General features: G+C 38.7%; 2 protein-coding genes and 3 non-coding genes across 5 annotated transcripts; 3 read left to right on the top strand and 2 right to left on the bottom strand.

The window, feature by feature from the left end:
• The first annotated feature begins 1,097 nt into the window (after positions 1-1,097).
• c9h11orf65 (chromosome 9 C11orf65 homolog) lies at positions 1,098-3,818 on the top strand. The gene is made up of 9 exons (XM_085172998.1): positions 1,098-1,423; positions 1,909-1,990; positions 2,087-2,179; positions 2,251-2,304; positions 2,419-2,628; positions 2,804-2,934; positions 3,152-3,322; positions 3,426-3,481; positions 3,683-3,818. Exons 1-9 carry the CDS (start codon positions 1,380-1,382, stop codon positions 3,685-3,687), a joined length of 846 nt encoding a protein of 281 aa, XP_085029124.1. The 5' UTR covers positions 1,098-1,379; the 3' UTR covers positions 3,688-3,818.
• A 540-nt stretch (positions 3,819-4,358) lies between these two features.
• trnac-gca (transfer RNA cysteine (anticodon GCA)) lies at positions 4,359-4,430 on the bottom strand. Its single transcript has one exon. It is a non-coding gene; the product is annotated as a tRNA-Cys (tRNA).
• Positions 4,431-4,569: 139 nt separating this feature from the next.
• Positions 4,570-6,171, top strand: LOC146511127 (proteasome maturation protein-like). Its single transcript, XM_085173014.1, has 6 exons — positions 4,570-4,703; positions 5,024-5,121; positions 5,251-5,311; positions 5,505-5,606; positions 5,694-5,787; positions 5,883-6,171. The coding sequence occupies exons 1-6, from the start codon at positions 4,626-4,628 to the stop codon at positions 5,948-5,950; spliced, it is 501 nt and encodes a 166-aa protein (XP_085029140.1). The 5' UTR covers positions 4,570-4,625; the 3' UTR covers positions 5,951-6,171.
• Positions 6,172-7,126: 955 nt separating this feature from the next.
• Positions 7,127-7,198, top strand: trnap-agg (transfer RNA proline (anticodon AGG)). Its single transcript has one exon. It is a non-coding gene; the product is annotated as a tRNA-Pro (tRNA).
• Positions 7,199-8,075: 877 nt separating this feature from the next.
• Positions 8,076-8,164, bottom strand: trnat-agu (transfer RNA threonine (anticodon AGU)). Its single transcript is given in 2 exon segments — positions 8,076-8,111; positions 8,127-8,164. It is a non-coding gene; the product is annotated as a tRNA-Thr (tRNA).
• Between the last annotated feature and the right edge of the window lie 5,252 nt (positions 8,165-13,416).

Raw genomic sequence — 13,416 nt, 5'->3', positions numbered from 1 at the left:
ATCTGTCTAGTTAGCAATTCATATCTACAAATGTTCTCGTCCACAGCTATGCGGACAGTTTATCTGGAAAGCAAACAGGACTGCAGTCTGGGTAATATATAGACCACAAATGCATGTTTGAATATTCAGCAGCTAATAAATATAGAAAGAGTGCTGAGAAATTCTGCCCGCCTGCAGGCAATTCACTTCTTATTTAAATGTTTAGTATGAAACTGAAGGAGCAGAAAGTGAAATATAAATGTCTCGTCTTTATGTGTGAATGTGACTGATTCGTTTGGGTTTGGTGGAATTGGTTTGATAGTGTCGAGACAGTGACTCATGAAAGCACCTGCACCTGTCTTTGCACCGTCAAGATAAAACAAGGCAATTCTGCAATTTTTTGGCTTTTGGGTTCCTAAATTCCCTTCAGTATGCTGTATTTGAAATAAAATCTCATGTGCAGGCTCTGGGCTCTGGTAGACTTTTAGTGCTAATGCATGAAGTCACTTCAACATTAAGAGCTCTGATTTGCTGCAGTTTCTTATTACCATGGAGAAATCCCACACAGCTGGGTGATGAATCTGTGCCTCGCTATCTGACAAACTAATTGAGTGGGTGGACTAAGAAACACAGGGTCTTGCTGCCTGGCCTGGCTGTTCAAGTCAAGAGGCTGAGAGAAAAGAACATTACTCATTAGAGATTTGAAAAGTTCCTTTCTGATTCAGTATGTGTATGTGAGTGCTGGTACCGGTATTGCTCATTTTGTGGGGACAAATCTGTTCAAACAGTCATATTTAATGGAAAGTTGTGAAATTATATTAAGAAGACAGTTCGAGGTAAGGATTTAGCATATAATATGGTTAGAGTCTAAAGTTTCAGAAAATATATGCATACTAAAGATTAATGTCAACCATAAGAGTGGTGGAAAAACCACAGAAGCCGGGGTTACTTGTAAAAGAGCTCCATCTAATGGTCAGTGATATTAAAACTACACTCATCTGCCACTGTATTAGGTATGCCTGTTCAATAAGTCGTTAATGCAGATATCTAATCACCTAATCATGTGACAGCAACTCAGTGCTTTAGGCTTGTAGACATGGGCTATTGAAGGTCAAACTGAGCATCTGAATGGGGAAGAAAGGTGGTTTAACTGGCTCTAAACGTGACGTGGTTTTCAGTCTTGGTCTTGACTTATAGTGAACTTCTATGTCCTGCCGTTAAGTAATACAACTGAGCAAAAGAACATTTTATTTTGAAAATATTTCCCGGAAGACTAATTAATGTCAGGCTACGTTGCCAAGTAACCTACTAAGATATTTTCAAAACATCTGCTGCCATCAGCTGATATGTTTAGAGATTAATTGGCAGCAGTCATGAGGTGATGTATATTTTACATCACAATGACGTTTGTATATGATAAGAAGTCACGTGTATATCACAGAATGTAAATACTGTATATTTTATTTCCCTGGCTTAAGTTAGCTAACGTTAGCTGTTTGATGTCTTTGTTCCCAGATAAATTGCAAACTTTAAATCAAGTTGTTTTTGTATTGTATGTACTGTGTATGATATTTTAGAAAATGACTGCACATTTTTATATTTAAAGTCCTAATCTATAAAATAACATTTAACCTTAACAGTTTGTTAAAAGTAATGGAAAACATACATTAAAAAACAGCTTAATTCCTCCTAAAGAAAAAACTGTGGTGAATTAGCTTTATGAAGTCAATTAAAATGACTATAATTTGAATGAAATAAAAGTGCAAACCACCAGATTATATGAAAAATAAGTATCTAAATCAGAGTAAATTTTCCCACTGTTGGTTCTCTCATCAGTAGAACTCATCATAAGACACATTATGCAATATATTGTAATGTAAAAAGTAATCGGTCTCTTTGTCCTTCCTTCTTATGTTTCCTCTTCTGTAGCTTGCAGGAGGACGAGCCCCAACAAGGGACCCTGCAGGAGGTGGCAGCCAGAATAATTCAGAGGACTTGGAGAGGATATGTGGTAGGAACATCTACTACTACTGCTATGGGAACACAGACTCACATATGTGCACAATTGTAGGAACAGCTTTTTTTTTTTAATCTACCCAAATTGCAGGCCAGTGAAGTCTTCAGGTATTTCAAAGAGCTGATTTTCTACTTCAAACAGCAGGATCCAAAGACCATCCTCAAAACTGTCAATCCTCGAGAGGTAATGGAAATTGCAACCCCTATGAAATAAAACCAAATCAAACTAAATGAAATGTGATTTTGTTGTGGCAGGCCGAACTGCTGGATGCTGCAGCTGGAGTGTTTATCAGATTTCGAGTTGGAGGGGTAAGAACTCAGAGAGGAAATGGTATAGGTCAGGAATAGATCACTCAGGAGCTATATGAATATAATATTAGAGACATGCCTTCCTCTCTAAGGCTAACCTCTCTGCCATTTTAGATCAACTTTCCTCCTGATATTTATTACAAGATCTTCACCCATCGGCCCATTACGGATGTGTGTGCAGGCAGCCCAAAAGACTACACCAAGCAAAGTCGTAGGAAGCTTGTGGCCCAGAAGACCAACAAAGGCCCAGCTGTCGCAAAGGATCGCCGATCGGGTTGGTACAAGCGCATGGAGAACAATAGTTGGAGGCTGTTCTGTAACAAGGTGAGGAACAAAAATGATTTTCTGTTCCGCTTTAGTCAAGTTCTGCCATTTGTTTAGAAACAGGGAGCCAAAGAGCTACAGCAAGTTTACAAATGCTGTTTAAAAAGAAGCCTCTAGAAGCTGAAGTTCTGCAAGTCTGTTTTGGGTTTTTTTTTTACTTCGTCTTCTCTCTTAGGTGGTTTTGGCATGTGAGCCTGCAGAGATCGGTGCTTACAAAAAAATGGACTTTCATTACTCCAAGTTGCAGCGGAAGCAAGATTTAGAGAGGTGGAGGAAAAGAAAGAAAATTGAATGGCTGAAGCAGATGTAAGTGCTTTATGTTTTTGGGAAATGAAACAGTTGGCGAATACACCACTGTAGCATGATCACAATAATGTACATGCAATCTGAAGTTTGTGTCTGTTACTTATTAATAGTGATAGAACCCTCCCCCATATAGAATCACATCTTTGCTAACAAACACATAATGATGTGTTGTTTTAATTGTGCTAAATGAGCTGTCACTTCTGTTCCTTACATACAGGTATAAAGAGGGTCGTCTGCAGGATCATGCAGAGCACAGACACATGGCGGCCCTGGTGGAGAGTTCCGCCCAGGAATTGATGGAGACCGTTGAAAAGAAAGGAGATGATGAAATACTGGAATGGGAGCTGGATGAGCTGCTGGCCTGGACCAACACGCTAAACTTCGAGGAGTAAGGCACTCTGATTAGAATGTTTGTGGCATTTGTAATCTTTCTTATAATTTCCTGCATCATGGGGGGCCCGAGTATGAATTTTCCTCTCTTGCCTGTGCAGGTATATGGAGGAATGGAGACATTTGGCCTGCAGTTACTCCTCTGAGCTGAGCAAAGGTAAAAATATTCCCTAAATACTGAATTCTGTACTGCCATCTGATTTTTTTTAAATTGACAGCTAACATGGCAACATCATGTATGTTGCTTTGGAAGTCTTTGGATGATCCTCATAATCCAGTCTCATGCTATTCTGTCTTCCTTTTTTCTTCATCACCTTTTTCTCATATCTCCTACTGATGGCCCTTCTGACCCACCCAGGTTAGATCCACACGAGCTGGCTGATGAAAACGCAGCAGAACAAACATGATTTATGTTAAAACTGTGCAGTCTCGAAGTGGAGTGTGCCAAACTGTTATTGTCGCAGTATTCACTTTAATAAAGTCTGAAACTTGCAGTTGTTTACAGTCTTTGTTAGTCTGTCATATAAGTAGACATCACTGTGTGCCATTTTTGTTAGTGTGTAGACTATAGTTTGTTACAGTAACATTGTGTTAAACCAAATTCCGAATTCCAGACAGTCAGACTGCCAAAAATTGCTGCTGATGATGAACATCTGCAAATCAACGTACAGCTGATATCCTGTGTGTTTGTATCTTGACTGTTCAATTTCAAATATATGCTGGTGGTATATGAAGGCAAAATGACAATCCCAACTGGACCAAACTTATGTTTGGTCCAGTTGGGATTGATTGGAAGGTTATATTTATGCCTTTTGTGTTTCTTAACTTGATATCTGAGGGTGTTCAGCTCATTGTGATAGCACACTGTAGCACTGTAGAGAGAAGTGCATTTTAAAGGTCAGCCTTAGTTGTATTCTGGCTGTTATTATTATTATTATTATTATTATTATTATTATTATTATTAAATTCCAAAAGCTTTACTTGTCATTAAGGTGACGAATTAAAGTTTTGCAAATGACGCAAAACTGAAAAATAGGGGGCACCCGGATTTGAACCGGGGACCTCTTGATCTGCAGTCAAATGCTCTACCACTGAGCTATACCCCCTCACGTTAAGCATGGAGGACGCATATGTATTTATCAGTATCATAATCATTCCCCCACACGATGTTGGCATAGAGTTCATGTTTATATCTTCAATTAAGTGATGACGAATTGATTTCGTATACTTTACATACTCTACAGCACACCATTGTCTGTTTAACTGGAAAGACATGATTCTGTACATAACGCTATCAGCGGATGTGTCGTCATCAAAACGAGACGCTACCGGATACAGCAGTGTATCGAAAGGAAAGGGGAACAAACGAAGCGACAATGGTATGATAGCGTTTTTAATCCCTATACCATATTTTTAAATATCGTAAACCTTGTTGTTGCGTACTCTCTCTGCTTTAATAATCTGTGTGATCATTTGAAGTCTCGGTGGTGAAGTTGTTTGTCTTTAACCGTGCCCAAACTGAGTAGCTGTGAATTTGATTAGTCACTCGAGCTAATGCCAGCTAGCGCTTAGGTTAGCCACAAGGTCCCTTAGATAAATACAACTTCCAGTATTTGTTGCTATTAGCTACATTAGATAGCCATTAGCTAAGTGTTATCAAATGTAAATGGTTTATGTATGTCTTTGATGTGGACTACAGAATTCCAGAGGACTTCGCTCTCAGCTTAAGGACAGTGTACCTGTGGCTGGGTTCTCTCCACAGGGAGCTTACGGAGTGCAGGACTCCCTCCGTAGTGGGTGAGAAACTGTTAAAAATAAAACTCTGTTGCATGCTAACCTTAAAAAACACATTTTGTATTAGCCTCCAAATAAAGAACAATGTGCTTTTTGTAATACTGTTTTTTCTCTTCTACTTTTATTAAACAGATTTACCAGTGTTAAGAATGAACTGCTTCCAAGCCACCCGCTGGAGCTGTCAGAAAAAAATGTGAGTCATTAAACCAATTAATGCTGTCTTCATGAAATGCTTAAATGGTATTTGTGTTTTGTTCTTGGTTTTACTATAAAAATTACTGTTTTGTCAAATGCAGCTCAGTTTAATCACAATAGACACAAAGTGCAAGTAGTAAAAATACGTTTCTGTGGGTATCTCACTGTTTTCTGTGTTTCTCCATGAGCAGTTCCAGTTGAACCAGGATAAGATGAATTTCTCAACACTCAGAAACATCCAGGGTCTTCACGCTCCTCTAAAACTGCAAATGGAGTACAGGGCGGCCCGACAGGTAGCTGCAGTCCTTTTTCAGGTGTTCTCGTGTTTTGTTTTTCTTTTTTCCTTCTCAGTCCTGACACCAACTGTTTCTTCCCTCCAGATCCAGCGTCTCCCATTCCTACAGAGCTCAAATTTGGCTCTCGATACGCTGCGAAACAGCGATGAGTCCATTGGATTTGAAGACATCCTCAACGGTGGGAACCTTGTCCTTCCCTTTTACACCTTCAGTGATATGTGTGTTGACGTGAAACCATGGCTTATACTGTGCTTTTGTCTTTTTCCTTTGTAGATCCAGCCCACAGTGAAGTGATGGGTGAGCCACACATGATGGTGGAGTACAAATTGGGATTGTTGTGAACAGAGTTGTGCACACAGATCCATATTATTATTATGTTTGAATACATTTGTTTATCAACTCCATAACCAAAGTTAGTAGTTGGTGGAGAGTTTTAGTTGTGGAGTACTTTTGAGCAGGAAATGTGTGCGTGTGTGTAGTGATCTTGAAAAAAGTCACTCACACAGGCTGCTTTTGTATGATTTCATTTGGTTATTTCTAATAAACTTCATGACTCTCCTCATTGTCCTGGTTCATTTGATCAGTTATTGACATTTTTAGATGAGCTTGCGCTGATAAAATTACCTGGTGATGTGTTCAGAGAGAAGGTGTAACAAAGCCTCACTCTACCCACTCTGAGTATGTTCACCTGTATAGCTAACATTGATTTGCCAATGCAACAGGTTAATAAAGAGCAACACTTGTATTTTAATCCATGTTATTCTTCACTTCACTCATTCTTCATTTGCCTAACTTGAAGTGTCCTTAAAAACTCATTGATATCTAAATCGTTTGTTTTTTCATCCCACAATTAAATTCTTCAAATATGTTATTTAAGTCTAATTGCATGTTTATATGACTGTACTCTCCAATTAGAGCTTAAGGAGCTGTTGGCAAGGCTCTCCACTCTCTTTTAAAATTTGCACTGTGAAGCCCGAGGTTGTTAACATTAATAGCAGGGTGGAAATCACTGAGGTTGAATTTATAATGGCTGCTGCTCGGTGGCATGGGCCGGTCAAACATCTGCAGCGAGTTGAAAAAACGCAGAGTATAGGTTTGTGATTGATGTTTTTCTGGGTGATGTATGACGTTCATGTGAAAATGTGCTAAAGAGAAATCCTACAAATGAACCCTAAAAAGGCACATCTGTGAAGTGAAAACCATTTCATATATCATGATGCTCATTGAGAGAAGGCTGAGGGTTTGTGGCACTGTGAAATAAGCAAAGCATGGCTACTTCCAGGAATCTAAAATATAAAACATATTTACTTATTTATCATTCTTTTTGATGGTACATGATTCCATATTTCTTGCTTCATTTATTTGACGTCTTCAGTTTGTATCTACAATATAGAAAAACCCTGACAATGTGTGTCCAAACTTTTGACTGGTAGCTTTCAAGAAAATCTTTCGTACATGCCGCTTCATTTGCTCTGATATGTAACTTTCGGAAAAAGACTTGGTGCATTTTTTTATGTGGCTCGTTGGTCTAGGGGTATGATTCTCGCTTAGGGTGCGAGAGGTCCCGGGTTCAAATCCCGGACGAGCCCATATGTTGTCTACAGGACCAAAATATTGTTTAGCCTCTATTTGATCCAGCAATCAGTGAGATGTTCTCTACAGCTGCAAATCACACATGTTCCCATAGTAACTCATTTAGGGGCAGCTAAGAGATCTGATATGAATGACCTCATTGGCCTTGGCCAAGTAGAAAACATCCACAAATATTTCCAAAAATCTAGTGTTGTGTTCGTTTTTCATTTTCAAATATTGAATAACAAGACAAAACTGCAAAGCTGAATTAATTATTTTCACATTCTTAATTAACTGAAGCCTTTCACTGAACTACCAAACAAACAACTTGGTACTCTCTTTCTGGCCAGTGTCATTGAAGTTTTTAAATAAACTATAAACATGTGATGAGCGTCTTTTGAAGTGGATTTTAATATTACGCTGCAGCCGAGAGAGCACTCTGGTCAAACGTCAAAATGGTCTCTAAGTTTACACGTTAGTTTTGACTGCTAATGAAAATAGTTTTCTTTACAAATAACTCTCGCACTGAACTAACAGCCAATCCCTCAACAAGTTTGTGCTCTCTGCTCATATTGCCTTCATATTAAATCATTTTGTGCTTTTTAAAGAACTTATTTTAACATTGCACTCAACAACAAACAAATCCTCCATAACAACAAAAGTAACTTCAATGGCGAAACTGCATTATATTTCTTCAGGTCAATATACGGGCCCCAAGTAGGAGTGAGGTAAGCCGTGAGTTTGAGACCCTTGCTAAAATGAAATGGTGGAGAGTCCCAGGTATTTATACACCAGTGGGATGTGTCCCTTAAAGGGATCCGGACACTCATCTTTCAAAGCTCCTTAGACTAACAGGCCCTGGATGACTGAGAACAGACAAAACTACTATATTTTAGGCACTGCTGGGAGTTGAACCCAGGATCTCCTGTTTTCTAGTTTAATACTTACTAGACAGGCACTTTAACCAACTAAGCCACAGTGCCACATACACACAGGTGAGTGACTGATGAACACTGAGAAAACCTCCAACCGTTAAATAGGTTTGAGCCTAAATGGAAACACATGAAAGGCAGTCTTGTTTCTTATATTAATCACCAGAGGTTGTCGCATAAAAAGAGACGATGTGTTTAAAACTCAGGGGTTAAAAGTGGAACGGTGTTTTTGTTTTTGCTAGCTAAAGGTTCAGCTGCTGTTTTTCACAGGGAGAGAAGACAGGGAGCTAACATCACATGGAAATGGAGAAAGATAAGAAAGACGGGACAGGAGAGGTGAAAGTGGTTCACAATAATATCACACAGATGTACATAAAACATACATCATCATCATACAGCACAAATCCATTTAGAAGCTAGTCTAAATAAATGAGTCTTTAGCTGCTTTTTAAAAAACCTAAAGATGGAGTCAAAGTATTCCACAACCTGGGGGCCACCGCTCTATAAGATCTGACTCCTTTGATCCTAAAAGGTGTTTGTGGGACCACCAACAGCCTTTGATTAGATGATCTCAGGCTGTGAGAGGGAGGGTGGGGTTCTAACAGATCAGAGATGTAGGCAGGAGCATCACGACTCAGAGCTTTAAAAGTCAGCACTAAGAGTTTGAAATGAATTCTAAAATGTACTGGAAGCCAGTGTAATGAGAAGAAAACCTATGTAATGTGCTCTCTTTTTCATGCCTTTGTTAAGAGCCTTGCAGCAGCAGCATTTTGGACTGACTGGAGACAGTTAAGATTCTTTTGGCTCAAACAAAGAAAACAGCTGTTACAATAATCTAAGCAAGCTGAAATAAAAGCTTGAATAATCATTTCCAATTCAGATTTAGACAACAACAGTCTGGTGAGGAGTAGTTTGGGAGACTGTGGGTGTTCATAAAGTACCTCCTATCTCCTATTCCTAGACTTCTTCCCTGATGTTGATGAGAAAAGGTCATTGATAAATCGATAAACGCCTGTGAAAAATATCATTACAAAGGTTGGCATATGAAAGAAAGAACCTCTAGGGTCAGATCTATGGAATGCCAGGACTGCCATAATGAATTAATTAAATACACCATTAAATAATTAATTAAATGTGGCAATAATTAATTAAAATTGAAAATAATTAATTCAATAAATATTTAAGACACATTTAATTAATTAATTATTGACACATTTTATTAATTATTGACATATTTAATTAATTAATGTCACATTTAATTAATTATTTAACAGTGTATTTAATTAATTCATTATGGCAGTCCTGGCCTTCCATACAGACCTACTCATGTCTGCAGCAGCTAAAAGCCTTCTTTTGACATTAAAAAGCTGTTGGGTTTACTAAAGAGGCTCAGCGTCAGCTTGTGACTGAAAGTTGTGAACAGGAGTATTTTTGCAGCTGGCCTTTGATTCAAAATCTTAAACACTAAATGGGATTTGAGCCTAAGAAACTCAAACTGAGGATCATCCACAAAGACCAACAAGTCAAAGAAAACAGGCACGTTCTCATTTTTACAATCTCACATGCCAGTGCAGCAGGGACTAATATCAGGTTTAAATGTCAACATAATATACTCACCTAAATCTGTCTCTCAGCCCAGGAAGTCTGAACAGCCCCTGCTATGTAGTTACCAGCACAACAACCTGGATGTGATCCTGATCCCAAGGCTCTACTAAGGGAATAGTTTAAGCTTTTAGCCAATTCATTTCTGTGTTCGGGATTCCCAAAGTAATTCAGAAGGATCAAGGCTCTAATTTTACTTCTAGATTATTTGCACAGGCTCTCCAACAACTTCATTTTAAACATAAATCATTGGTGTGTCATCGTCAAAGTAAGGATTCATTAGAACGCTCCCATCAGCATTTAAATCATTGCTGCTTGTTGCACCGAACTGAAGGCTGATTGGGATGAAAGTTTGCCTTGGCGCTTACTGGCAGCCAGAGTAAGTAAGTTAATCCAATTTTTTTATATAGCGCTTTTTAAGACATGAAGCTATTAAAAAGTGCTTCTCAAGGGAATATAAAAGCTTATCAAACAAACAACATATTACACATGAACTTTACCCAAATGCCTGTCTAAACAGATTTGCTTCAAGCTGTTTTTTAAATGAAGCCACAGAGTCGATGGTGTGTAGTGGGGGAGGTAAACTGTTCCAGTGTTGGAGCTAGGGTTTGAAAAGCGTGATCCCCCTTTGTTTTCAAACAGGTCCGTGGAATAGTCAGAAGACCACTATCACTGGCTCTGAGGATCCAGTTTAGAGAGTTTGAAGGTTGAAAAAGCTCCGCGATATAGGTGGTGGCCTCACCTTGTAAAAATATGAACATAAAAGTGAGAATTTTAAACTGATATCTGTACCCAACCAGACACCAGTGTAAGGATTTTAACATGAGAGTGATATGGGACTTCCAGCCTAATTGCAAGCGACAACGTAATTCAAACAGAATTCAAGCAGTTTAACAGAAACACATGAAAGGCAGTCTTGTTTCGTATATTAATCACCAGACGTTGTCGCATAAAAAGAGACGACGTGTGTCAAAGTCAGGGGTTAAAAGTGGGACGGTGTTTTTGTTTTGCTAAGTCTCCACGACACTCTAAACTTCAGGCTGCTCATCTACAGTCAGCCTCCTCCATTGCCCCTTGATACCCACTCACACTAGTCAGCTTCTACGACAGTGGGTGGGGTAACTGCAGAGTTACTCTAGTTTTGCTTTTTCATTTTTTCCATTTTTTCATTTGTTTTTAATTTTGTCTAGTTTCACTTACTTTCTATTGTGAGTTTATGTATTTTAGTTTAGTTTTTATTGTTTGAAATTGTTTTGCTTTTCATTACAATTTTCAGTTCAATTCTATTTTATTTATATAAATAAAATTACAAATCACAGCAACAGTTGCCTAGGGGTGCTTTAGACTGTAAGCTAAAGACCCTACAATAACACATACCCCACAGTGGCCATGAAGAACTCCCTTTTAAAAAGAAGAAACCTCCAGCAGAACCAGGCTCAGGTAAGGGGCTGCTGTGGCAGAGAGCAAGAGAATAATAATAACTAATAATAAGATGCAGAGTGGCGTATAAACACATAGTCAGAAAAGTGACATGAGAAGAATCTTATTGCAGCATAACTAAGGGAGGATTCAGGGTCCCCTGGTCCAGTTCTAACTTTATGCTTTATTCAAAATGAAAGTTTATGTTAAAGGAATTCCCTGACTTACACTGTCTTTGTGTCTTTGTTTAGAAGCAGAACGACACAGATGGATCCACTTCCCAACCCTGTCATCGCTGTGGTGGTGGGAAAGATATTTCTGTTCTAAAACTTTTGTGCATACAAAATAATACGACAGGACTTGAAGGAAAGTAACACATTTACTCTCATTTGGGGCGACTGAGGATGGATCAGATGAGTTTCACACCTACCTTGTGTCCTCATACCTGGTGGTAATGGACAGCATGTTGACTTATCAGCACTGGGGTCTTTTGTTTGATGGTTCCACAGTGCCTCCTTCTGGCCGTGAAGAAGCACCACACCCCTCTACTCTTTCCATTACAGGGAATGTGTAGAAAGCACAAACCTTTAATAATCACAGCTGAGATCATAAAGTGTAGTTATCCTTCCTTCCTTTCCTTCATCCTTCCTCTTAAGCACTTAAGGGTTGCTGGAGAGGGGGTTGAAGAGTATCCCAGCTGTCACAAGGTAAAACTCAGGGTACACACTTGACAGTTCACCACTCATGATCACATTCCCAATAGATTATTGTAGTTCCCAAAAGAATCAACAATTAACCTAAAAAAGCAAGTTGTTGGACAGTGAGAGGGAGCCGGAGCATCCTCAGAGAACCCAACATGCAAACAACAGATTCACATGCACGACCTTCTTGCTGTGAGGCAACAGAACTAACCACTGCATCGCCATGCTGACCTTAGAGTGCAGTCCTGTGGTGGAAAATGTTACTGTGGGTGCTTTAGATTATATTACATACAAACAAAAAGTACTGGTTTATTATATCAGTGGGTAAAAGAGTCAAGATTGGATCTAAAGGATGTAAATGGACACGCACAGAGCATTTCTGCTCAGTCTGAACACTCAACGCAGCCTCATTCGCCCAACTGAAACTCAGCGTTCAGTATCTCCTTTTTTTCACCAAAAGACTTTCTCTGTATCTCTGCTCTGTTTGTTTTTGACTTGAAACACTAAATAAATGTTTTACTACACATCTGTCTCGATTGTTTAATCAGCTGCTGTAAACTGTCCAAATTTAAAATGCTACATTTAGTAGATTTAGAGATATTTATTTCACTATTTTTAGGTAATGATACTTTATAAATCTGTTCGGCTGTTTAACAAAGACAGTATCATCATGTTTAAAGCACTTTTAAATCTGACAGCAGCACTCAGTTCTCCTGCACATGTGTGATCTTGGAGTGAACTGAAGGTTCAGATGCATCTCTCAGGTCCTGTGTGGGGACTTTGCTGGACTTTTGTCTGTTTCTTAAAGATGTGACTTTCAGATGCTATTCAGCTGGTGTAGATATTGGAGGGGGGGGGGGGTGTCTGAAACATCTTCTTCTGTCCTCCACTCCTCCAGTTTTATGTTTGTTTAATCAAGTGTAATAATACACATTGATTAAATGTCCCAAAGTAAAGAAATCTCTCTGTGAACCTTTCGTTTGCTGCCATCTTGTGGCAGCAGCTGGCTACTGTTATTTTCACATGTGCATTGTGTTTTAAACAAACCCATTAATTAAATTGGTGATTTGAAGTAATATATGAAATATTAGTGTGGGTAAGTCCCAGATTTCAGTTTATTTGACAATAGCTACATTTAATAAGAAGATGTGAGATCCAAATATATGCTTCTGTCGACACGTGTTCATTTTGATGAGGTTTACTGAACAAATTTGAATCATCACAACAACCAAAATGTTAGCAACACATTATAAAGTTTACTATTATAACTATGGTAACCATGTTTATGTTTGATTTAGCTCTTTTAGCCTTACCTGCTAACTCAAACACGTTCTGTAGGTGTCACATTTAGAGGACTGTAAGTTCACACACATTCAGACTTTTGCAAACCGGAGTTGGAGATTGCAGAGAGAAGGAGAAGTGTCTTGTAAAAACTTTACAAGTTATACAGATTATTTTCTCAAACAGCAACCAGTGCAAACATGTTTTTCTGGACTCTAAGAAGGAGAAAGGGACAGCCTGATATGTCATGTTTTTTGATATATTTTTTAAAAGTTGCTGTTTTTGTGCAGCACAGTTCTT

Source organism: Neolamprologus multifasciatus, chromosome 9 (genome assembly GCF_963576455.1).
Source record: "Neolamprologus multifasciatus chromosome 9, fNeoMul1.2, whole genome shotgun sequence".
Lineage (NCBI taxonomy): Eukaryota > Metazoa > Chordata > Actinopteri > Cichliformes > Cichlidae > Neolamprologus > Neolamprologus multifasciatus.
Note: the sequence above shows the minus strand (reverse complement) of the source record. Positions and strands in the feature narration are given on the sequence as shown.